Consider the following 27,077-nt stretch of genomic DNA (forward strand, 5'->3'; position numbering starts at 1 on the left):
AGAAACATGAATTCGTTCTACATTTTTCTCGTCCTGCTTGCTTTCCAAACCCATTTCCTTGCTTTTGCAGACAGAAAATTCGGTAAGTAGCCTACCTGTTTAGTTTTGTATAGCTCGATGTTTATTAGACTGGTCCACGGCATGCATTTGAAGATGTTATAGATTAGGAAGGGACTACAACGTAGCCCTATGACTAAAATAAGGATGAGAGGGAAAAATAATATGGATTTTGTTTTGTTTTTCTTCTGCTCCGCGCCGAATTAACTTGAGCTCGTGGTAGGAGCATCTTAACGTTTTGAAAGAACAACAAATTCCAGTGTTTGAAAACGTATTCAATAAATTGTTTCATCGTAAATGACTGTTATTGCTAAGGTAGCAATAAGAGTGGCTACAGAGGGAGATATAAACAAATGGTGGAAAATTGCTTTTGAACTAGTTCTTGCACCATTCTCTAATGGTAAATAAATATGATGTAAAGCTACGTTGAAAACTATTAGCAACTAGATCTGGGGTTTACATTTTTTTTTACTGTCACTGTCAAAATACATTATAAGCGTTGTAGTCAGATGATGGTCAGATTCCTCAAGAAAGGGTATTTTTTTGCCACATATGTATAGAATGCGGGCCCTCATTTATTACATAACTATCAGAGGCAACGCGCCTGCTATACAGCTATCAGGAAATAGGAACTGGTGTTGGAAACCAAAACATTAGGACTAGGCCTAGATCTGCATGGCCTTCTTTTAAAACACGTTTGAAAATCCAGATTTTGTACTCAGACAATACAAAGCTTCTTTTCAATTCCCCTTCCAAGTAATGTATCTGTCTGGGCCTTGGCTATTATGGGTTCACTGTTTACCATTGACTTAGACTATAGTAACTATTGTCAATGGAATTGCCACATCTGTTCAATTGAGATTGAATTGTGTCCAGGATGCTATCAACATGGTCAGATATCAGACAGCTCTTCTTTCTAACCAGAATGACAGATGTTGAGCTTGTGTGACGCTTGTAAAATATATTCAGCAAAGGTGTTAAGAGCCCCATTCCTGAAGAATAGTGTTGCTAAATTACTGTACCCTGAAATGTCAAATGTCGAAGCAGTAAGTAGCTTTTGCACTGTATTGCTTTGACTACACCCTGTCATTGAACAAAGATGTTTAGGAGGATGTTCACCACTGTTCTCTGTTAATGTGGAGTCAGGTGGCTGAGCGGTTAGAGAATCGGGCTAGTAACCAGAAGGTCGCTGGTTCGATTCAGGCCGTGCCACATGACGTTGTGTCCTTGGGCAAGGCACTTCACCCTACTTGCCTCGGGGGAATGTCCCTGTACTTACTGTAAGTCGCTCTGGATAAGAGCGTCTGCTAAATGACTAAATGTAAATGTAATGATAACATAATCCCATGTTTGGACTTGATAGAATATAATTTTAGTAAGTTACAGTGCATATAGTGAACTGGTCAGATGCTGTACACCATTGGTGTTCATTTAGTTATAGTACAGTAGATGGAGTAGGCTGGCCCTGCGTTTAATGTTTAATTTTCCTGTGCTGTGTGTCTTGGCACAGAATTCAGGCTTGTTTAAAGGGTGGCTGTGTGTACACAAGGTCAGGTATTCTAATCTACTCTGCTAATTCAGAGGTCCACGTGTAGCTTTACTTTGTGCATAATGAGGTACAGCACAAAAAGAGTAGTAAAGCAGATCTTGAAGTGTATCTACATGTAGTGTATGAAGTGTGATAATTGGGTGGACAAGTACTCTACAGTGGGATTCAATGGTCCTTTATGACAAGTGTCTGCTGTGTCATTAACAGGATTGTTAATAGTTGTTGTTGTTCTAAATGGGTGGATGGTGAATGGCTGAAAGGTTTTGTTTCCGTATAGGTCATAGTGAGAACTACAATATACTATAACGACCCTGAAACCAATGTTATCATAACATTCTACACATTGTAACATGGACTACCAGGCTTCAACATACAGCAGGCTGTATTATGAAACTTTACTTTAGTGTCCGTCGTTTTGGAACAATAGACATTACAGTAGCTACACTTCCATAGCCCCTACTGTAGCTTATTAAACAACACGCAAAAGGCCATAACATCTTTGTAAATCTTAAATCACTTTATTTCTATGGAAGCAACTGCGTACAGCAGAAACCCAATTAGAGACAAATGATACGCAGGAATCAATAACCCAGGATTTAGAAGGTCACACGCACATGCATGTGTCTCTGTAGCCATGGCAACATGAATCAACATCTTTAATTCATGTTCATTGTTTACTTGCAGCAGAGCATAACTGAAGACTCTATCAAAGAGTATAGAAGCAATATATAAGTTATTTGATTCTATTTCTAGACCAACAGGGAATCAACATCAATGGGAGTCAGGGTATTTGCTTTTTGAAGAGGGTAAACTAATACTAAAATAAATGTAATGCAACACCATATATTGCAGCTGAAGACGGAATGCAGTAATGATTAAGGATTGAGTTGTTTAACTTTATAGTGCCAACACAACCTTTATTGATCTGTGTTTTAAAGCATGATTGTTATACCATTGTAAAAAAAAAAGGTCTTGACACGTTTTACACTTCTGACAAACGTCAGCTCAAACTGTATGTTGGGACCCAGTGGGACACTGAAGGTAGTTGTCTGGTCTAGTCTTTAGAGGAGGGTAGATAGTTTAGAGTTTGCAGTAAGACATTATTTGAAGGGGTGTGCATTAACTTACATGACACTGTTGTAACACTGTCATTAGCATGATGGTCACATCACTTGTGTGAATATCTATGAATGTTTTGTGTCTTTCAGTCATTTATGTTATTTTGTATAGAAAGTTGACATTGTTTGGGATGTCTTTGTGAAGACAACTTGACATTAACCAAGATAGTAACTTGTCGATGTCATGTCATGGTAATGACAGTGTCAATACAGTGTCATTTCAGTCGTATGCAGACTCCTTCAAACACTGCGTCACTGAGTCATGCCATGTGACATAGAGATCAGTGTATCTTTGAGTCATGCAGTTTGGAGAAGGAGGATATTTGATTGGACAGTAACAGCACACACTGTCAAAGTTGTTTGTTCACAATCACAGTTGCTATGAAAAAAAACCATGATGCTCCCAACTTAGCCTGCTCTTATTGGTCAATCGATCCGAATATGCTCCAGCATCAGCAACTGAGCAACTTCTCACAGAACCAAAGCAACCACAGGTCAAACCGTGACTTTGTTGTATTAACACTAAGCCCCCTGTCTGTCTTTATCTGAATGTACATCCAACAAACACTCAGAACGGGCGCCACAGCCAATCAGGACATGCTTTTGATCAACCACAGGAAGTAGCAATGTCAGACAGAATTAAAAACAGCATCGCTTGGCTGTTTGCTTGTCCAGTCTTGGTTATCAGGGCAATGAGGATGTGAACCTAGCAAGATAACATTGTGTTGTGCTACATTACGCAAGTGGAGTTTATTATCTCCAAGGGAGTTGTGGTTTTAAAAGTCTGTCTTCAGGGGACTCAATAGTGACTCATCGTACGCGAGATCATTTTGATATTCCAGCCGTCCTCTCATGTGGGTACCTACTCTGTCCCAGGGGAACAGCAGGTGTCATATATGAGAAGGCAGAGGGGAAATATAGTCCACTTTTAGATAGAGAGCACAGGTTGTACCCAAGGCAGAGGGCCAGTTCCACAGGCAGTTAAGGCACAGTGTGGACAGTGCTTTTGCGTACAGGGTGAGGTTGATTGAAAATCCATCCCCACATGTCCAGGTCCTTCTCTGCCTTGTGGGCCCTGGCCTATTTCACACTGGGTTGGCCCTTAGGTCATGAATCCTGTCGAGCAAACCCAGTTTAACGTTGGTTTGAATGTGGAGGAGTGTGGTGTTGATTCAGAGAGCAGTACCATTTCTATCATCTGTGGGTGACTGAATCTTAAGGTTATTTCACATAACACGTTGCAAACTAAAAAGCTGCATACGGTATATATCAATGATGATAATAAGGTATATTGTAGTACATGTAGTACTTGACTCTCAGACCTATATCCTAGATAGTGACCGATTGGAATTGTAAACCAGAATAGACTGCAGGGGCCTCTATCATAACGAGGGGACAGGAAAATCTCAGTAGATGTGAATGGGTCTGGCTATACATAAGTGGTAGAGCATTTGTCTGCAGATCAAGAGCTGGCAGGTTCAAATCCATCCTGTACGTGGCTCTGGAAGAATTGACGCGTTATAATTATTATTATTATAAATTCACGTCAAGTTAAGTGGCTTGAAGGAAGGATGGGGGTTCAGCGTTCCTCGAACCATGACAGCAGAGGACCTAGGTAGTGACGCACTCTTCAAAGCCTGTTGCCTGAGCAACAGTCACCATGGTTATGGCTTGCCGCAGTTCTCTTGCTTCACCCAGCTGTGTGTGTGTGTTTGTGTGTGTTTGTGAGTGCGTGTTATCAGAAGATAAGGAAAGGAGTTACCTCAAGGCTACTGACTATACTATAACCTCTGAGCATGTCAGAGCAAAATCTTAACACAGAATGATATCACAGGCCAAGACAGTTGAGAGCCAATTGTCAGTAATCAGATATCTCTGATGCTAAAAATAGATGCACCATTGATCAATCAGCTCTGTTGAAATAAGAGGAAGGAAGTCAAGTTATGGGTTATGGGTGGAATAAAACACAGCTCGTACTTAACATATCTATCTCTAAAAACAGCACTGTATCTCCTATCTGCACTTAGCAGGAAGTACATGAAAAAGTACTGCAGAATGGTCCATAGAGACTAACTCCTTGTAAAGTTGTCTCTCCTGGTGTTTGTTTTGGAACTGCTGCCTCCTTCTTCCTCCATGCTTCTCTGTTCCCACGCATCGCGGCCCAGACACAGTTAGCTGAAAGCACGCCAGAGCACCAGATCCCTGTGGAGTGGGAGTCTGTCTGTCTGTCTGTCTACTTCGTTTGAGACCCATCACCAGCAACTCACACACCCACCTGCAGCACAGACACCAGAGGACTAAACTAAGGATTACAGAGGCAAAGAAGAAGGAACTTTCAGCTGTAGTTTACAGACCTATTCTGAGGTTTGCTGTTAGTAGATAAATAAAAGCTGCTCACATTTTCCCGTACTGCAGGAGGGAGGCATTCCAGAGAGTAATGTTTTGGTTCACGCATACATACCGTCAGATGTTTTATTCAAAATATTTTATGTTATCCCAGTGTGACCCTCTCTCAAGAAATAATTGATATCAGGATGTTTCCTTGGAAGGCAGAAATCGTTCAAAACCTATAGAGGTAGCCCACTTCTGACTCAGCGTTGTGTGTTGACGAATAGCCAGGTGTGCCTCTACTTCTGTACCTGACACAGTTAACCTAGCTCAGAGACAGCCTCAGAGGAAGGTTATACTGCTTTTCAACCGACTTTATAGAAAGAATATAAATCTTCAGAGTAAAGTTTGTGTGATCTTCAGAGTAAAGGGTGAGCTAGGGAACATTTTGTGCACTGTTGTAGACCGAACTTTGTGAGGGGCTGTCACCTGCAACAACCCCCCCCCCCCCCCCCAACACGCACGGACGCGCACACACACACACACAGACTCCAATGCCTCTCCCTTCTCTTCACTACATCATCCAAGGCAGATGCAGAGATTTGCGTTAAATGGTTCTGAGGCAGCGTGTGTGCTGCCAGATCCTTAGTAAGCAGAACATTTTCAAATATGGCTCCTTTCCCTGCCAGGAGAGCGCAGGGAGCCAGATAGAGACAGTTGATTGATACTCTGGAACATGGTGTGTTTTCCCTCCAGCCTAAACGTTAACTCAGGATAACAGCTTCTGTTAGCATGCTGTAGTGAAAAACAGCGCTGCATGACAGAATGCCACTGACTACTGGGAAAAGAAAATAAACTATGACAATAGTTTACAATAGACAATAGACAGCTCTGGCTGAATATGGCTAAAAGCTGAAGTAGACAGCCATTTTTGTAATAAAATGATTGTTTTTATGCCAGGGAACATACAATAGTGTGGGGTTAGTTTGACTATGTATATAGGAGGTATACCGGAAGTAACCCAACCCAACTAACTTGTTTTTCTATTCTCTTCTTCAACAGGTTGTCTTTTTGAGAATGAGTTGTGTACACCCTATGAGATCTGTGTCAACGGTAAGTTTCTACATTCAATTCTATTCCTTTTTGACTTTCATCAGACCTGATAGTATATGAATTTATCTATGCAATCTTAGTATCCCCCCCCCCCCCCACACACACACACACACACACACACACGCACACACACACACACACAGCATTCTGGATGTGGTAGACCCAGAGCCCCTGTGTGGACATTAACAACTGAACGGACAGAGACAAAAATGTACAAAAAAGACACAAATATATATTTTTTGATCTCACTTGCCTTGTAAGCAGTTCTTTAGAAGCCACAGGTGGCTTCAAAGACAGATGAGGAGATGCCTCAGACTCGGCCAGCTTGAATGAGCCTCTTCCTGTAGGCTTCTTTTTTTGTCTCACCTCCCTCAGAATTGATTTGCATAGTCATTTCCTGTCTGTGTGATGCCCTTTAGAAATGTGTTCCACTAATCTAATTGAGATTAGAGGAGAAAAATCATGTCTAGCGCTGTGTGAGAAAAAAAAGCATAGCCTTAGATAATCTATTTTTGGCCAAGCCTGGTCAAGCTATCTTTGTCTGTGTTTGGTCTGTGCTGGTATCGCCAGCATGTGTGACCTGATTTAACTGTGCAGAGAGATGGTATAATGCGTTTGCTTCGGGATATCTATGTTAGAAGGTGCGACACGTATGTGACTGGTCTGTGTAGCCTAAATGTAAAACCTTTGTACAATATTATTTACTTTGGATTTATTTTTCACAGAAATCTTTGCGTATCATATTCATGAGAAAATCATTGAATCGCTGTAGGCTTTAAAACATGAATTGCACCACTAGTGCAACATTTCCCAATATACATTACTGTTCCTAGCATCCAATTTGAGGCCCTCCACAAGAGACGCTGAACTCAAAAGTGATCACATTCTCATGAATGTTCCCCTATCTGGCTTGACCTACTTACAATCCAGCAGAAATGGAGTGAGGCTCACACCTCCGGTGCCTTATTTCCCCTGTCTGTTTGAGTCATCTGATTGGACGTCTCGTAGGCATGCCAGTGAGATTAAGAATGGATATCAGGCCGAGATTTGTTGAAGATTAGGTGGCGCAGTTCACACACCTTGTTATGACTTACTTCGAAAGCTACCCCCCAACACACACACACACACTGTCAGCATACAGTATTTTAGTCTTCATTTAAGGCCAAGCTTCTGCTTGATCAAAGGGCTTCTTTCAGATCATACCTGGTGAAGTTGGGAGATGTTATGCTGGCACTAGGACCATGCAGCTTGTGTGTGAGCGAAGTAGGTTCAGGCATGGCACTCGGGCAGCGCGCGTCATATCATCGCCGTGTTCTCAGGCCATAGGCTTAGCTCGATAGGCGGCGCTATAAAGTCGCACCATGCCCGCACACGCATCGTCGATTACCTCAGTGTTCTGCGCTGCTGCCACCCACCACCATCCCCTTCTCCCCCGTGTTGTCTGTCTGTTCTCCCCGTTGGGGGATTTAACTCGTTGCTCCCTGCCTCATGTCATGCATGCTGCAGTGAAGGCAGGGAGCGCTTCCCCATGTACATACATTCCGCCAAAGTTAAACCATTTGTCATGTGTATGAATAAATGGTGAAATCAATCGCGTGAGTGTCTTGACTGAACTATATGTAATAGCAGTTGTCAGAAACACCAGGGACCTATTAAATACTGTTTTCATTGCAATCTACCTGTGTTCATATCAATATGCTTTTATGGTTGTGTTCAATTGAATTAAAATATTAGTTCATTATCTGCCAAACTTTACGTACATCATAGCCCCTAGATTAGGCTGGCATCTACCTGTTTTTATGTCTCCTCTTGCAACAGGAATTGTTCGTTTAACTCCGCAGAGACATTGTGGCTTATGGCAAGGGTATCCACTGTGCCCGCTTGACGTGTCTGGTAAAGCACACATGCAAAGGGCACCGCAGCCTGGTGATGAGGACTGGCACAGCTTGATCACTGACTTGACATTTTCACTGTGACAGCTGTCAAGATGGAGGCAGGCTCCTGCATGTAATACAACAATAAGCTCAAGTCAGAACTGGGTTCTGCAAAGCAGCTAATCAGCTGGCGTTCCCGTATGGTGACTGGAGGGATACGGTCAAGGGTCTGTCTCTTACACAGAGTGAAGTCCTTGGGTTCTTAAAGTAGGGGAAAAGGGATGTGTTTGATAATTGTTAAAGAAGTAAATGTGGCTGTTAAACGAGCTGGATGAGAGCATTTATATTTTCGCTCTTTTCATATCTTCCCCACCAGCGGCAGCCAATCAGAACGCAGCCTATTGCTTGCTGATTAGAGCATTTAGAAGAGGTCTCTGCAAAGAATAATTTGATTCAGTACAGCACACTATACACTGTCTCAAGGTAATGTACATTATGTCATACTAATTGATAGTCTCGTTGACACCCCAAAATAAGATACTTCGCACCATCTGATTGGCTGGCTGAATAGGGACATAACACTCAACAGGAATCACCATGACGACTGGGAGAGGAACAGGCTAAATTGGCCTATTATGCAGCTGGGTCGTGTTGGCTTGCTCTTGTTTGTCCTTTAACAACTAAATATAGACACTTGCTTTCAGGCTCAGAGATGACATTTTGTAAAAAAAGCCAGCACAAGCAATTAAGATGAAATGTCATTGAATACCTTTTATCTATCCCTTCAAAGAGATGTTTTTAAAGGAAAGCTTCAAGGGTCATGTTTTTGTACTTGAGCAGTTCTATACACCACCCTGTGTGTCTTTAGCGTGACCTCGTAGTGTTGGATGTACTGTACATTAGGGTTGTTGTTGCATGGATGCACTCATCATTAGGGGAAAAGCAAGTTAACTGCATGGTTGACTATCAGTGCAGTTGAAAACATCATAATTATTCTAATTTATGTAGCTCATGTCACGCATGATAGTTCAGTTCAGCAGTTTTGTTTTCTGTTGTACTTTGTTGAGTGTATAAAACTTGATCAAGAGCTTTTAACAGATCTGCCCCCCAGGGCTCTTGATTGGCGTATGCCTGCTGTGTCTATCCCACAGGCACCACTCAAGATCGATTACTCTGGCCTGATCCCACTGCAGCGTCTGATGGGATTATTAGCTTTAAGTTCCACATAAAAGTGGTCCTCTGGAATAAAATGGTCAATTGGTTGTCATTAGCACCACTCCCATTTGATTCGTTTCATTGATGGAACTCGTCTTCAGCTCACTCCAAAAAGAACTGGAGAGAAACGATGAAATGCTTTTGGGATTATACATGCTACTTTGTCTAGGTCAATTCTCTCCTTTGACTTTCACCCAGTCAACATTTGACAAGTTAGCAACACAAGTTCCTTCCGGTTGTCTTATACTGCAATTTGACTGCACTACAGGAAAGATTAGTTCTTGTAGTTCCCTAAATTGTTTTGCTGTACCACCGGTTGGGTTAGGGATCCCAAAGCAGTTGGCCTATCCAAGTGTCGCTAGACTCCAACGACCATCTCCTCAATTACCATGCGCCTGAAACGAAAATGGCCCTTAAATCCTCATTTAGCGATATTCCGGTCATAAATCACATCACCATCTGTCTGGCTTTGAATCACAGCCTCAGGTAAGGGGGCCAAGATGAATTAGAAAGACTTAAATATGCATGAATATAATTACAAGAAATAATTCAAATGTTGCAAGAAACTGTAGCATGGGAGAGGGCAGGGGAGGATACAAGCAAGGCAACAGATGTAAGTTGGACAGAGTCTGATAGTTCTCTTATCAGATCTCGACCTTATGGGTATCACCTCTCTCATGAATCCCACTGGATGATATCCTGTGCGCGAGGTGTCCTCGCACGTGGGACTGTGTGTGTGCTTGTATGCCACCATACACACCTTTTAATGCACTCTGGTTCCTGCCCCTCTTCCTGTGCTCCAGGATATTGGAGCTGATGCACTGATACGGAGGTAATAGACAGACAGTGTATCCTGGGTACAGCCAGAGAGCCAGACAGTAATTACTACACAGAACCCAACGCCGGGTCACCTTTAGCTGCCTGATAAATGGAGCTTGCAGCTTGATTGAGATTCTTAAAATAGCATTGGCTAAGAATAGCCCAGCCGTTGCCATGGGGGGATGTCTGTTATATAACTAACTCTCAGAGGTAGACCCCTGAGGTTGATTGTTATTTTGTCCTTTTTCTGTCCCAAAACAAGACTGAAGGGGGCATTTGGGTTGAATATGTTTAAACCTGGAAAAGTGGGCGTGGTGACTATGGACAATTCTATAGCAAAATTGTATTCTGCACCTTGCTCCTTCCTAATGTTGATCATCAGAACCTTTACCGGACTGGATTCCTGGACATTTACTGGACTGGACCTACAAGTGGACTGCACTTTGTTATTGAAGCAAGTTTTGAATAGAAATACACTAAGCATTCAGAGGGATAAATATTTTAGATAAAGGTAACAAACGTTATTCTTTAAGGCTTGCTTCACATAGTGCTGCTCTCCTCTGCACGTACCAAGTCACGTCTGACTCCTGCAAAGCCATAGCTATACAGGTTTGATATCTATTCTGGCCCAGATAGTGGGTAAAATATGAGTGTGTCACCCTGGTGAATGATCAACACTGTGCAAAGCTCCCCATCTGCTGACAGCCAGATAAGACCAGATGAGCCGGTGCTTATTCCTCACTGATGGCCAAAAAAGCGTGAGATGTATTTTCCAGAAAAATGTCTAAATCTCTGACAAAAGCTGACAGGCTGCATAGGACAGAGGAGACACCATTTGTGATTTTGTGCGGACACCTGAGGTTTTGTAGCCTGGGAACCAGACCAGTCTGCCAGCTCATGGTTAATGTTCTGGTCTGGCCACCCTCCCATTCAAACATATTTCCCTCTGGTATGAAAAGTGCCAGGCCAATCACAACCATCATCTGATGTGGGGCAGGTTTAATATGATGACCGTTTAGAGGACCGCAAGAGGAATTATTGTAAACAACGAAGATGATGCTCCATTGCTCTGATTGGTTGTATTTATACAATTCAGTACATTAGCATCCAAAAGGCCATTTGCAAATTGGTCTGGCAATGCCAGAATAGGGGTTTTGTGCAAGGTGCGAATATCCATGTAGATTAGTTACAGCCGATGTAGTTGAGAACACCCTTTTGTCAAACTAGATGACCAATGAGTTTAACAGTTACCATAATAGCTTTAATGTAAGTTGTTAATGGATTTCCCTTACATTACCTGGCACTTCCCTTCCATCACCTGACACTTAAATATGTAAACTCCTATAGGCCTACTTTCCTTCTGGACAGCATATTTACTCTAGTGTGTTCCATAGTGTTATTTTGCCTATGCTAAAGTGTTGCTTCTTTCCTTATCCCACCAGACGGCATGTTCGGGAGGTGTCGCTCTCCACCGGTGACGGAGAGCTACACTTACGACGTCTCTCCGTCTGTGGTGCAACGCTTCCGGAGTCTTCTGCAGAAGCTCTCTGACAGAGGTAGGTTGTCTAATTATGGAGTACGCCCACGCTAACTGTGCTAAAGCTACGACTACCTGCGTCACCCTGTCTGACTCACTCCGTAAACTCCTCAGCCCACAGTCTTTTCACCATCCGCAGGTGTATTCAGGTCATGTCTGCTGTGGCTGCTCTCTTGTTGACAGATATGATTAGCTTGCTCGGGGGGAAACTCTGTTTCTTTCATTTCGCATTGATACAAAGTATGTGTCTCGTTCTCTATTGTAGCTTTATAGTAGTACATTTCGTCCATCTACCCATCTCCCTGCATGAGGTTATTTGTAATTGACGTGGCTTGCTATCTGTTGAAGCGCACCTCATGCTTCAAATCCAATTTTACCAGTGGCAGATCATTGTTAGTATTGTTATCATTTCAAATGCTTAAGCAATACTTGCTCAACATCAGGTGATCCTCTAACATTGCTCATTGAATTTGGACCTGGTGTTCCATACTTACTCTGCAGAGCCACCAGAGGGCGGCATATACCAGCATATAATATATTATCTAGCTAATGATGTGCTGCTGGTTTAAGCCTCAGGGTGGGATTTATATTAATTTGCTAAAAAGCAGAGTTGTACACATGTATTGTACATGTGTTTGAGATAGCTTGTAAAAGCACATTAACAAAAAACACAGTCTGCAATAATGATTTCCAGCTTTGCTAAAAATGAAGAGAAACATTCGCAGCCTTGGGCTTCCATGTAAAACGATAATCCTTAAAAGACCTAACTCTCAATAAAACACTGATGATACATAGAAAACTCATGACTGTTGCATTTCAAATAGACTGCGCACGGCTTTAAAGTATCCCTATTTTAGAATATAAGTTTTGCAGCCAAAGACACACACAGAATCGCTTCAAGTAATCCCTTCTCAACAGGCGAGCTGAATAATATTAAGATTCCATTCGGCGGAGCACTGATGAATCTCTAAGCATTTATCAGGCTCTCTGAGCCAAATGAGTTATGCTAATGAGATATTTAGCCCTGGCTGTCTCGAAAACCATTAGGGGGACAAAACTCAAAGGAGCATCTGCATTTCAAACCCCCACTGCTCAAAAGCAACACGGTGAAAGCACACACAGACCTAATGGACTCCGAATATTCAAACAGCCTCTGCAGTACTGACCCTCAGAAACACCCCTACACCATGACCTGCCTCTTGTTTTTCATCTACATCAAACTCACGCTCTGTCTCTCTCTCTCTCTCTCTGTCTCTCTCTCTCTCTCTCTCTCTCTCTCTCTCTCTCTCTCTCTCTCTCTCTCTGTCTCTCTCTCTCTCTCTCTCTGTCTGTCTCTCTGTCTCTCTCTCTCTCTCTCTCATACATACACACACACACGCATGCATGCATGCTGTACACAAACACAGTCCCAGAGTAAATACAGTGTGTGGATGTACTGTATGCTAAAACATGACTTTCAGAAACGGATCAATATTTAGGGAGAGCCCGCCATAGGATCCACGTTTGCCAGGTGTTTCCAGACCTAAGAGTCTGCTAATAATTAGGGCCGTAAATTGTCCCACACTGTTAGATAGAATCAGCTGCGCCGTAAATCGGTTTGAACTGCATTGATGGGAATGATCATTGTCTCATTGAAGTCTATTTGAGCACATTTGGTGTGGGAGGGTCTTAACCCGCAGCAACCTAGGAGAGCGTCCGTCTCCGCCTCTGTGCCCGGGGGCCGTTTGGTCTCTATTGTAGGAAAAAGCTGTGTGTGAATAACTTGGCGGGAGGCGACACAGTCAATCAGCCTGCCTGTGTCACATACCGTCTGCCTCCCTGCAAACACCCGTGTACAAGGCCATCATGGCTGCCATTAAAGACATCATTGAGCGCAGCTAGTTTATGGGCATCTGATGGCGAAAGCTGGCCGGGTGACTGGTTAGCGAGGTCGAGCTGGGACCTGGGTCTTAAAGGGCCGCGGCTTCACTCCGAAGCAGCAGCTAGGGGGTTCGGAGCAGATAGGAGTAGCGGCGGCATAACCCATGCTCCAGTGATTTCCCCCTGTGGTGGATTCTGATTGGCTTAGAGCCAGATACCCTGACCTCCACCATCTGTGTCGCTTTCAATGGTGTCCCAGGATGCACCACTGAGCAATCTGCATAGCTTAACACAGTCATCTGGTAGTCATGATAGCACATTAGGAAATCTGGGGACTATATGGAAAATGATTATCGTTTCAATCAACCAATGGGTGCTAACACAGGATCTACTTATATCGTACCATTTCGGAAATATGTCAGGAAAAATATTAGCCTTGGCAAACGTTCTTATATTTTATTGCTCTCCATATCTGTGTGAATAGTACATGGACATGTAAATCAACATACACTATGAACTGATATTATGATATAAATACACATTACATTGTTATATGTATTTCGTTGTGGACACCAATTTCCCCTACATCACTTCATCATCAAGTCATATAATTATAGTGTTTGTATTTTTAAGGGTGTCTGCCTCTCATATCTCCAAGGTCTCTGTTGACTTGTTGGAGCGTACCATATTTTAGGTTACAGTTTCTTCTTCCACAGCATCTGTCATTGGCAAGGCAATTTGGTTTGGCTGCCAGAAAGCTGTGTATGGATGCATGTTAGGATTTAGTAGCAGAGGTGAATGCATAAGCAGCTCACTAAGGGTGTCCTCATAAACGTAATGACACATACAGTATCTTGGCAGTGAGAGTTCTCCACGACCACAGTAGTATTTCAGTAGTTGTGGATTTTGGACAAACAGATATGACATTGCACGTTAAAATTGTACGACGGCACACGCTAAGAATTTGACTCCACTTTAATGTCATCCTCCGTCGGTATCTTGACGATTTGACTTCTGCCTTTGTATCTTTTTATCTCGTTGAAAAATCTTCACATATCCCTCAAAATACCCTCATGTGAACCCGCTGGTTTGAATGTTTGGTTGTGTGCAGGTTTGACATGGGGGGATGACATCACTCAGGAGGTCCTGTCCAAGGAGATGTCGAAACTCAGGAGGGTGCCCGTGCCACGTCTGGAGTCTGGCCCCATCTACAGCAGCAAGTCCAGGTTAGATTTCAGCTTCAGACTTCAGATTTGCGAGCATTCGATTTTAGCCTCAGCGAGGAGACTTTGGAGCGCTCATCTTTATGGACGGTGCCGTATTGTAGGTGAAAAGCAAGGAGCAACCCGCTAATTATAGCACCTAGAAGTGCAGGGCTAGCACACGCTGCATAGGAAAGGAGATTTTCACAAAAGTTATTGATTTCCACTTTCTTTTTCTCTCCCTCTCCCCCATCTCTCTTTTGCTCTCTCGGTTTCTCTATCTGTCTGTCTCTCTCTCTCTCTCTCTTTCCTCCCTCTCTCTGATAGACCGGCTGCCCAGGCTATGGACCCTGGAGACAGGAGGAATAAGCCAGTGGAGGTGGAGCTCAGTAGAAACCTCCAGATGTACATGCAGCGGCTGGGCCTCCTCCCCCATACCTCCTCCTCCATTGGCCCAAAGACCCCCACTAAGGTGAGGGCCTCTTCAGGTATAGACGGCCCCTACAGACCCCCTTCAGTGCCCTATGTTAGACTAGGAGGAGCCAATAGGTTCATTTTTTACCACACAACTACACAGACAGGCATGTATGCAGACTCACACACAGTGGGGAGCTGGAATCATCTTTAGTGCTCTATAGGATTCCCCATACCAGGATATGAATAGCTTGACCACTGAGAGTGATTGTGATCTGCGGGTTCATTATGCGAGGAGAATTCCAATATGAGTTCAGGAGTTCACCTCTCTAATTAATGACACCCACGTGATTGGCTCTCTGTCATGTCCGTCATGGAGGAGCCGAACATGACATGGATGAATGAGAGGGGCCTGTCTCCTGCTGGGGCCAGCATTGTGGCGCTAGAGGAAGAGGGAACCGTTTATTTCAAAGTGGCGAGCAAACAAGGGGGAGGAAAATGAGGATGGAAAGAAAGAGGTCCTTATAGTTCTGTGATGTATGGATGAAATGTATGGATTATTGTGACCATTAATCACGGTACATTCCTGCCGTTAGAATATTTAACCTCCCTGCATACCATGTGAAAGAATGGTCACACATGATCATAGATATATCATGTTGCACTGTAATATTTCCTGGGTGATCACTTACATTTGATTTATGCTCTCTCTTCCAGAGTGACCGTTTCCATTCTAACATCCCCTCTGACTACTATCGCTCCAAGTCCCAGAATCAACAGTCATTGTCCTCCAACTTCCACCCCCTCTCCTCCTTCCAACCCCCCTACCAAGAGAGACCCCCTGCAGCCAAGCCCGCAGGCCAGGCAGGAACTCTCCTCATGGCAGCCCTGAGGCAGTACCTGTCTGGCCGGATGCCATCTCAGACAGGGGGACTGAGCTCCACAGCTCAAGCTGGGGCCTCCTCCCGCCTCCGCCCTTATTATAGTAATGGTTTAGAAAGTTCCAGACCCAAGGAGAGTTCCAAAGTGGACACACTTCTTCTCAAGGCCGGGGGCAGCCGGGCCCCTCCCGCCAAGGACCCTCTCAGTCCCATAGACGGTATGGGCCACTTTTTTTGAAAGAGCACAGTTCCTCCTTTGTCAATGTTTACCCTTTCTTAGCAATTGGATCAGTCATGAAGACCCCATTACTGATTGTTGTGTTGTGTTCTCATGCCATCTTTCCTTCTTTCTCTGTTTCATATCTATGTATCTTCCCATTCTCAAACTCTTCTCCATCCTCCATCCCACTCTCCCTTCTTTCCTTCTCATCCCGCTCCACACTCACATCCTCCCTCTCCGCTGCTGCTTCACCAGAGAGATTCATCCGGAAAGTTCTCCAGAACGTGGGCCGACACAACGTGGACGTGAACAACCTCGCCCCTCAAGACGTGGACCAGCTGGCCGGCCTGATAGTCGATGCACTGCAGGTGGTGGACCAGGACCAGGGCCAGAAGAATGCCAGGCCAGGCCCAAGAGACCTGGAGGAGGAGGACGAGGAGGAGGACGAGGAGGGGGTAGACGAGCCTGAAGAGGACGAACAGCAGGGCGAGGAGAGTGTCTCTCCATCTGCCACAGAGAAGACACAGGAGAGCACTCCTGGAGAGGAGGCTGTGCTCCAAGGTAGAGTGAAACCGATTTGAAGCGGCAGCCGCCTGGCTCTCCATAGAAGCCCAGAAACCTCACGTCCTCGGTGATCTCGAGACACAATGATATTCCAGACACACTGTGTGTCTTTTGGAAACTAACAATTCTGTCATGTTGTGAGAAGAGGTATTTCTATGGAAATGCATATTGTCTCTAATTTGTCACACTTTTCTGTCGGTTGACTGTCATTGTGGGTTTTTCCTCACAGAGCGGCAATTGGAAAACAGCGCACACCCTGACAGTAACAACAAGGTAGGAAAACTCTGGATATAGTCAAGATAGGTGTTTGGAAAGAAAGTATAAATGTCAAACTGAACACTGACATTATAAAAGGTGATATTGTACCCTGGGTAGGCTAGATATGATATCCAGCTGCTTGTTTTCAAAAGGTTTGGACTCTTTTGAAGCTACCCAGAAAGGCAAGAGTGGCATGTGTTTCATCTGTGGAATAGATACTCAACACAGGAGTTAAAAACTGATTAGGAAACTTTGCTAAATGGTCTTGATCACATACACACTCAGGCACACACACACATACACCTCGTGCTTATGCTGTCAGTCTGTTCTTTCGTCAAGGCCAAAACATTTCCAGCTATTGCAACTAAGTGCATTTGGACTCAGTTATTCGACACTAAATGTCCGACTTGTCATCACAAGCTAACCCTGTAGCAGCGGGACAGGCTAGACAGGTCATATTTTAGCTGTAGCTCACTTGTGTGTGGGGGAGTTCTCAAAGGTCTTCCAGCACCGAGAGCATCACCAGTCGATTTCTGAAAATAAACAATAGTCTCGGCTCATACAAAACGGCATGAAAGTCCATCCCTCCTGCTCCCTCCCTCCCTCCCCCCCTCCCTCCCTCCTGCTCCCCCCCCCCCTCTCTCCCCCCCCCCTCCCTCCCTCCCTCCCGCTCACCTCTTCCTCTCTCCTCAGGCTCCGGACGCCGGCGTCCTAATCGGCAAACTCCTCGAATACCTGGACAAGACCTCCACCACCGAATCCCCCCTCCGGAAGGGCGCGGCCCTGCTGGGGGCGGGGGGGCACGAGGCGGCGGCGGCCTCCAGGGTGGGCCTGGAGAACGTGCGGAGCAAGACCACCCGCGCGGACGTGACGGTGCAGAAGAAGAAGGCCACGCAGACGGCCGACGTGGAGGAGGTGTCCGAGGTGGACGGCTGGATCCAGGAGGTGGCGCCCCCTCCTGCCAAGGTGGTGTACGAGGAGCCCCTGAAGAAGAACGTGCAAGCGGGGGAGCTGCAGCTCGATGTGAAGGCTGTGACCGGCGCCAGGAAGGCTAGCGACGATGACTACGGCTACGTCATCACAGACACAGAGTGAGTCGAGGGGTGTCGTCGGAGAATATGTCGACGCGGAATAGGTTGTGTTATGTCACCTTTTACGCTGTTCGAACTTTAGAGATATTATTTACAACTTATTATTATACAACTTTAGATATTGTCTTGCATGTTAAGAGTTTTACTATCTTATTGAAAAGAGAAAATAGCTACAGTGTGTCATCGCCCAACCGTAACACATTTTTTTCCAGAAAATTCAATTTTTTATGCCGCGTCTCTTGTCGCAGTTCTCTGGATTTGTAAAAGTTTGGGTTGCATGTTTCAAGCCTGAGTCTTTCACAGTACTTTTGATGAAGGACATCCTTGTGAGAGGTTCACCATAAGATCTTTTGGCCCCATTCTGTTTGGCCAAACTGTCATGGCCTTATTGAGAGTGCGCTCTTGCTCCCTCAGAGAGCACAGGGCCTGTCGACAGCAGGGTGGAAGAGTGGACGTGGCTAATGTAAAAGTCTCACATGGTGAATTGATAGGGGCCTGTTTTCCACTGCAATTTTGTTCTCCAAGTTGTAACAAGCTTAGTGATTGAGGGGGTATCTGGCGAGTCTATGGCTTCTGTATTTGGATGCCCTCGAATGTCAATGAAATCCCCACCCAGACTCTGTGGGGTAGTTCTGTTTCGAACATCGAACCATTATTGCACAAATCAATGGGGAAAGGCAGTTTATTTTCTGAAGAGACACTGTTGGAGTTGTAGCTCAGATGCTGAACATCCAGAGGTGTTCTCCATCCCTCTGGGTTTCTGATCCAGCAGAGATGCGTGCTGCACCTCAGCCCCCCCCCCCCATGCACTATGGCCACGGTAGCTACCTCCTTATAGAAACGTTTGGTGTCTTGTATTACCCAGCAGCCACTTTAAATAGATGGCTGTTCCATTCCATGTCAGGCACTATTTCACTGGTGGTGCACTGTCAAGAGTGCAATTTGCCACAACATTCTAATGTTTTTCATCTGGGGTTTTCCCCACCACTGTGTAATACAAGATTTACATTTCTGTCTTTCTCGTTGCCTGTTTTTGGTTTTCTCTCAGAATGTTTAGCATTTTGTTTACGCTGTACAGAAACAAACTGCAGACTTTTTCCATTCGCTTTTTCTGAAGAAACAGGGGGCTATTTTGAGGCCAGGCAACTCAACATACAAGCCAAATTGTTTCAACCTCCTCTGTTACATGTACATTTCCTGTGGTCGCTGGGTCTTTAATGGGTTTGTGAGGAAGGACAATCAAACCACCGCAGAACCTTTCCACAGTTGCTTCGGTGTGAGTGCTTCTCTCCTTAGACTCTCCACAAGGCCTGTGCTGCCACCCAACTTCAACGTTCTTTTGATACTCGCTTTATGCTTACTCCTTTTTGGATGTTTTTTATTCTGTTTCATAAGTACGAAAAGACTAGTCCTTAGTCACGAGATACCTGTAAACCTGTGTACCTGTACCTCAAACCTGTGTGTGCGTGTGTGTGTGGGGGGGGGGGGGGGGGGGGTTCTTTTAGTATGAGTGTTCTTTTTGGTCCATGAACCACAGTCGTGAACCAGCAGTACAGCTCCTATTCCATTTTCACCTCCCTGTATGGCCTTTAGGCCCCAAACAGGTGATTCATCAGAACCAAGCACCTGCCTCCCAATCTCTCTCTCTGTCTCTCTCTCTCGCCACTTATGTGCCTTTCTCCCCCCACCCTCACCCAGCCCACGCTTGCCTCTCCGTCCCCTGATGCCTGCCCTCCTCCCATTGCCTCCCCCTCAGCAGTCCCCCTCCTCTCCCTCCTCACATCCTCTCAAAGCCCAGTCTCACTCTCTTACTGCCCCTCCCCGCATCCACACACACCTACTGCCCATCCCCCCCTCCACCCAACCCCCGCCCCCCCCCACCCCCCCCCCGCCCCCCCCCCTCCCCCGCCTCCGCCTCCAAACCCTCCTGACTCTCCTCTTCTCTCTCTTTCTTTTCTCTCTTTCACTCTCTCTCTCTCTCTCTCTTTGAAGTGTGAGAGGAATGTAATGTGTGCAGGGAGACTCTCAAACTCTCTTAACAGGCCAAGGTGAGAGATCATTTGGGACCCACTGGAGAATAGCAAGTATTGATGAACTCCTCTCTCTCCCCCTATCTCGCTCTCTCTCCTTCGCTCTCCCATTCCCTCTATCTCCCTCTCCCTTTCTGCCCACAGACCACTACAGACAGATGAGGGCCTGCACTTGATGGAGATCCTGGCTCGAAGGGCCAAGATACAGATGACTGACTTCCTGGAGCTCTCGTACGTATTCCAAGTTGTGATGCCATTGCTTTGTGAGTGTGGTTAAACAGAAGACCCTTGTTGTCTAGTGCCTTTTCAGTTAATGATGTGAATAGTCTGAAGGATTCCTCATCCCATAGACCCTGGCTCTAGCTGTCAGGCCTGGACTGGAGCACACAGGTTCCAGTCCTGTTCCTAAGATGTCTGTACTTCAGTTTCCCTCCCCCTATTCCTTCAGGCTTTTTCAGTACTTTTAGAAAAAAGAATCCTGCTTGATATAAGTCATGGGATCGTTTTTTGACTATGTACTGCCTTGCTACAAGAATACTAAACCAGAGCTTTTCAACCAGGTCTGATACCGTTTCTCTCAAGCATTCCTTTCAGTAAACACAGTGCATGTAGTCAACCTGATAGAGAGTGGCTGGGGAGAATGTGACATTATTGACATGTGGTGCGGTTTGGAGTCGCAGCTGCAATCATTTATTAACGAGAATGAACTGGCGGTGAACTCCTGTCTCTTTCTCCCAAAGTCGTTAGGTTGCTCCCTGCAGGTGGCTAACATTGCTGTGAGGTGTGAAATGTGTGTGGCTGAACGCTCACACTTAGAATGCAATGAGGCTTTTAACGTCGGGCGCACAACTAAATGGGGGCCTAGTAGTGGCACACTGCTGTGTGTGTGTGTGACAGTGTGTGTGTTTTGTCAGTACTATTTTTGTCTGACCTTTCCCTTAGCACAGGAGCACTTTCACAGTAGCTTTCACAGGGCACCTAAACGTATAGCCATACATTTGACGAAAGCACTTCATGTTAATAAGACTTTCTATATAACCTCAGAACAAACGCATCCATGAAATTGAGTTTTTAGCACCTGATACCACTTAATTTCCCAAAACTGCAGTGCTCAAAATGTCTCCTCTACTTTTTTCTTCTTCTTATAACATTGGGACCATTGTAATTTGCACATTTATCTTGAGCCACCCACTGTTTCACTCAATAACTATACAGTGGTAGTAACACAATGCCCCCCAATAAACACTCAGGCCCAATTGTGTACTTTTGTATGTTTGTGTGTGTGTGTGTTTTCCTCCACACATACATACACTCCAGTCCACCCAACCACACACAGACACACACAGACGCACACAGACACACACCTCAGTCCTCTTGTTCCCTGTGCACAGCTTCTGTATCCACCCCATGGGTGGTCTCCACAGCGCCTGGGTCTAATGTATCTTTTGTCTCTGTCCCTTTCCCTGGAAATGAAAGGCCTGTGTGTGTGTAAAAGTGATGGATAGGTGGGGAGGAGGAGAGAGAGGGAGTGGGAGAGAAAGGAGAACACACAGCATCCTGGCTCTTTTATGGGCGAGCGCAGAGAAAGCCCAGCAGGGGGAGCCGCCTTGACAATTTGTCAGAGGCGCTACGCTTATTTTAGCTTAGCCCGGCTTCCCTGTAGAGGTAGCGTCAGCTGCCGTTCAGACCCCGGCTCAGGTCCCTGGGATAGGGCCCTGGCATAGACTCACCCGGGGGGCCCAATGATATAGCCTTCGATTCTGTACTTAATGTTTTATTTGGAAGTGGCTTCCTCCACAGACATTCTGTGGTAAAGAAAATCACGGTCAATTCAGCTCAGGCAGTGAGGCCCTTTAATATTGACTCCAATTCAATATCATTTAAACAAATGTAGAGTATGTGCAATTTCATAAGGTTAGTTTTATATAGCTTGGCTCTTCTTTATTACTGAAATGCATGTTGATCAACAAACAATACTTGAGATGAACGGGTCATGTAAAGTCTCAGTTTTTCATCCATTACAACAACTGTATGATACTAACAAATGCAGTGGCCGATTAGTCTCAAAACCTCTCGTTTAGTTATATTTTTGGACCTGAAAAGCTGGAAGTTGCCGCCGAGGTTTGACGCATCGATGTGGGTGGTTTCAAGGCCTTTTTAGTTTGAGCTGAATGATAACTCTTGCGTAACCGTCACTGATTGTCGGCTGAAAATTGAAAAAGAAGCCAGAATGACGTAACGTCTTTGTGGAAGATCTCTTTTGGAAGTGTGACCACAAGGGGGAGGGAGAGAGGTACACTACCTATGGTGGTCGCTTGTAACATATACTATGGAATACACATATACACACAGATATCTAGGACATAGAAAACATTTTATAAACAAATGTGATTTGTAGCATTTTGGTAGGGACAGCCACTTTACATTGTGTTCAAATAAAAATGATGTATTTTCGTTATGCACTGTGGTGTATGTCTTACATTCACTTAAAACTAGATTTGGTTCTTCAAGGAAACACTATGGAATATGGCTTTACTGAGAACTACAAGGTCATTTCGGATGTTCATAGTTCACGGAATGTTTTAAAACCTACTTTTGGTTGGTGTACAGGGAGCATATGAATGTGTAAGAAACTCAGATGAGTGATTTGTCCTGTTCAAACCCTAATGGTCTGGTACTGGCAGCTTGATGTATCTTTTAGCAGATGTGACAAATTCATATAGCAATAGCTTGAAGGAACTGACCAAGAGCACTGTGATAAACTGACTGTCTTACATTAAAGAATGCCACCACAGTATGGCAACCTAGATTCAGGAAGAAATCTTTAATAAAGCCAATATTCCATTTTATTCCATTCAATTCATGGTTCTGATGGATAGTATCATTATAATTTGATGTATTGACATTTTGTATTAGTGTGGCCCAAATTGTTTAGAGTTCCAAACAGAATAATATAGATAATAATATAGACCAAAAGTTTAGTGTAGCCCTCAAAGGTCTGATGTGTACTGTAAGTGTAAGAAAGTAAGGGTTAATCGGTTGGTGACCCTCAAAGCCTTCACAACAAATGACTGTACTCCGTGACCTGGACCACCCACAGTCCCTCCATCTCCCACCTGCCTCTTTTTCTGCTCCGCTTTTTTTTTTTACAATTAAATGTGACACAGACTCCCCCCTTTAGACTGGTTTTGGTGTGGTACAAAATATGATGAGTTGGGCGTGGACCTTCTTATGGTTCTTTTAGTGAGCTAGCCTATCTAGCTAGCTAATATATTTGTCCCTCAAACAAAGGTATATGCAATTACTAGTGTGTAGTGTAGAGCTCAGCCTTACATCGTCTGCAACACATGCTCACTCACAGATTGTTTGCACAACCCTACAATGGTTGTTCCAGGTTAGGGAATACATCACGTTGGGCTTGTCCCTTCTTTGTTGACCAGTGCCTCTCTTCCCCCCTCCTTCACCTTGTCATTTTCTCGGGTGTTTGTAAAAAGCTCTTGAAATTCAAGAGGTTATCTCGAATGGCTTCAGCAATTCAAAGACTCGGGGGGGGGGGGGGGGGGGTTTGCCGGAGGTGAAACACTTACCAAGTGCCACTTGCGGCCTTGCTTTAATGAGCTAGGTAACCAAGAAAAAAAGAAATGTATGTCTATAGAAAGTAGGCATAAAAATGATGTTTGGCTACAATGAAATATAATTATACGGCAGAAGGGTCAGTCTCTCTGGATGGTGTTTGGAATTTCCTACCTTTGTTTGTCTTTCCAGGGTGGTGGGCCCAGCAGTGACCTTCAAGGTGAAACCCAACAACCCCCAGAACGTGACCACAGCTGATGTCGCCAACGTCGCAGGTCAGAGTCTCTAATGTGTTGCTCTCTGCCACTAGCGGAAATATTCAGAATCTGTCATGCCACATTTCAACCAATATTAAACTAGTCACTAGCAATATTGTGAAAAATAATAGACATGACTAATTTATTACGGTACGTAATTGAGAGTGGAAAAGAGTATGAATACCCATCATAACCATAACATCAACTTTGATTGACTGACTGACACATTGAACTCATTGTCCATTCAATATGTCAAAGGAGATAAAATGATATAGTGATACAATTTGAGAACAGTATGAGCAAAGACTTCCCTTGGTTATACAACGATCTGTGTTTTTGATAGAAGGGAAAACGTATTTTCGATTAAATAATAACATAATTCAAGGTAGGTAAGGGTTTAGGCATTTCGAGTTTTAGAATTCTGAACAAAGAAGTCCTCCAAACACGACTTCCAGCCCACAAGATAGAAGGCCTGCGGTCACAAAAAATCCATTGGACAGTTCTGGGCTGCTACATACAAAAAGGTCTGGGCCGTGGTGTATCAAAGTGAACTTTGTTGCTTGGAAGTGACAGTGTGGGAGTGTATGTGAGCAGGCTACTGTGGCACATGTAGTGAGCTGGAGCGGTAATGAGGCGAGGTGTTGATGAAGTGAAGAATAAAGACCTGAGTGTGTGTGTCATTAGACAGCCTGTCAGTCCAGGAAGAGGGAAAGGGAGAGAGAGAGGCATCGAGGGCTGAACATTTAATGATTCCTGGCTGGGCCTGACTCTAAACTCTCTCACTCCGACTCCCACACAGACACACACAGACACAGGCCGATTACCCCAATACCCTGTACCTGGAAATGGGCTCTGTCAAAATAACTTCTGACATTGCTTTTTTCTTTATTTTTCATTCTAATGACAGGTTTGATAATTGAGCCCTCTCTTCACTTTCTTTCTTTCCTTTCTCTATTACACTAAAACCCTGAGAAATCAAAGGCATTACTGAGATTAATTCAAACATTTGACACATTTTCACGTTACATTTAAAATGGCAGCCTCTTACTCTAAGTGAACAGTGAGGGTGAGCTGTCTTCAAAGTATAATACATTGATAATACATCAAGCATTACATGGTTATTGTAATGGATTGCGTTGCATCATAAACTACAGACTTGGCATTTTCTTGAGAAAATGAGTGTCATTCTTAGAAGTGATAGCTGAGTTTTTTTCAGTAGACTTTGGATTGTTGCCTTAAGTTGGCAATATAGGACATACTATATCTGACAGAAAATTACCCATGCAGGATATTTCACTTATATTAACCCATACATGCAATAAGATTATACTAAGCATTAGACAAAGAAAATCAATCCAACCACATTTGAACCAAGTCTCAACATGATGACATCCCCCCTGCTTTGCACAGCAGCCGATCGATACCGGCCTGGCCTACGGGGTTGGGCTGGTGTTAGATGATGGTTGAGTTGACAAAAGGATGTGGGCCGAGTAGGACTGAGCTCAGCCCCCGCTAAAACCCAGAGAGTACTGCTTCTGTCACGCGCGTCCCACCATTGTCACCAGCAATGGGGCCGGCGAGGGCCATTGTCAGGTGGAGCAGGGTGGAAGAGGTGGTGGGGAAGGGGGGGTGGGGAATGTCAAGATGGTGGGCAGAGGGGTGACGACCCCCATTGTTCAGGGGCGGGAGTGGGGGGGCCCAAAGGCCACTGCTAGCAGTGCGTGGCGGCCGTGAGAACGGGCTCCTTGAATGGAGGCGAGGTCAGGGTCAGGGCAGCGGGCAGCTCAATTAGCACTTTAAGCAGGGAGAGGCAGCTGAGGTACTCTGACTCCTCCAGAAATCAGCATCCTGACTTTCCTGGCAGCCCCCTCCAGTGTTCCACTGGGCTGGGTAAGCTAACGCTTATGCAAGGTTGAATCTGCTCAAAGCTCCCCTAGCTGTGTCTGAGACTGCTGTGGTAATATCCACTAAGTTCATTAAACACAGAGCCCATTTTGCTTTTAATTGATTTATTTTCATTATGCACTAATGTGGCCCGATTTGAAAATGATGGTTCACACGCGTTGTTCTTGGCAAGTCTAGCAAGAAGAATTAGCCAAAATCAGTCTGAAAGTGTGTGTTAAACTGGTACATACTTACCTCAAAAGGTTGTTGCAGCGAAAGGTGACTCTACCAAGTATGAATGTGTAGGGAGTAAATACTTAGTTAAGCAAGAGGTTTGTATACACCCCTACGTTATATGGATTCTTAGTTTGTTTATGAGGAATAACAAGTGCATTGTCTCACCTAACAATGGCAAGGCTGCTCATAGAGTTGGACTGGAGTGTAATATCAGAGGTGTTTTGACGTGGAAATAAGTCTGTGTCAGAGGTCACAAACAGATCCAAACGTTAGAAGGCAAGAGTCTCTTACAAAGTGGGATAGTTGAAATACTAGTGGTCAGGCTGGAGTATAAAGAAAATGTACATGCTCAGGATTCACTTGGATGGCATCAAATAGGCCTTAATGGGTCTGAAATACTTTATTTTTCTCTCTAACCCTCATATATTTCCATACATATTTCCCTCTCTCTCTCTTCCTTTCTTTATTTCACTTTTTTTTGCTCACACTCACTTTCCATATCACTAAGACTTTTTAACCTTGAAGTGCTTTTTTATCATTGCTTATTTCGACTCCAGAAACCATCAGCTTTCATCATCAGATTTCTGGACTACTCACAGCTTGAACTAAAACCCAATTCAAGAAATCATTATGAAGACAAAACGAAAGTTTTCTTCTTCTCCTTCTCATTTTCATCTCTCTTCCAGGTGACTGGATTAGCATAGATCCCATACGCTGACAGCATCGACCTTCTCTCCAGCTAAACACTTGTCAAAATGCCAGATGTTATTACCTGGCTCCTTAGGTCAACGTAATGGGTTATGTCTACCAAGCTAACTTATTTCATATTGATGTGAGGGTCTTTGACTCAAGAGCACTTTTACAGCCCTGACTTCCTGAAAGGGTGTGTATTGTATTTTAGAACAAGCAGGGAACTGTATTCGATATGCATTCTTACCACTAACTATAATATATTGTCATCGTCTGTGTCATCCTGATATATGGGTTGTTAGACGG

The 27,077-nt window shown here is 44.5% G+C and overlaps 1 protein-coding gene across 1 annotated transcript in view; it reads left to right on the plus strand.

Moving 5' to 3' along the window:
- Positions 1-6: 6 nt before the first annotated feature.
- LOC136958818 (receptor-type tyrosine-protein phosphatase N2-like) overlaps positions 7-27,077 on the plus strand; it is a 79,429-nt gene continuing 52,358 nt past the window's right edge. Inside the window, exons 1-11 of the mRNA XM_067252929.1 lie at positions 7-82; positions 6,115-6,165; positions 11,516-11,629; positions 14,582-14,696; positions 15,000-15,144; positions 15,804-16,185; positions 16,443-16,748; positions 16,981-17,024; positions 17,703-18,100; positions 20,275-20,361; positions 23,896-23,978. Coding sequence (XP_067109030.1) covers positions 7-82; positions 6,115-6,165; positions 11,516-11,629; positions 14,582-14,696; positions 15,000-15,144; positions 15,804-16,185; positions 16,443-16,748; positions 16,981-17,024; positions 17,703-18,100; positions 20,275-20,361; positions 23,896-23,978 — 1,801 coding nt within the window. The remainder of the gene's footprint in view (positions 83-6,114; positions 6,166-11,515; positions 11,630-14,581; positions 14,697-14,999; positions 15,145-15,803; positions 16,186-16,442; positions 16,749-16,980; positions 17,025-17,702; positions 18,101-20,274; positions 20,362-23,895; positions 23,979-27,077) is intronic.

The sequence above is a fragment of the Osmerus mordax genome, chromosome 16, assembly GCF_038355195.1.
Source record: "Osmerus mordax isolate fOsmMor3 chromosome 16, fOsmMor3.pri, whole genome shotgun sequence".
Lineage (NCBI taxonomy): Eukaryota > Metazoa > Chordata > Actinopteri > Osmeriformes > Osmeridae > Osmerus > Osmerus mordax.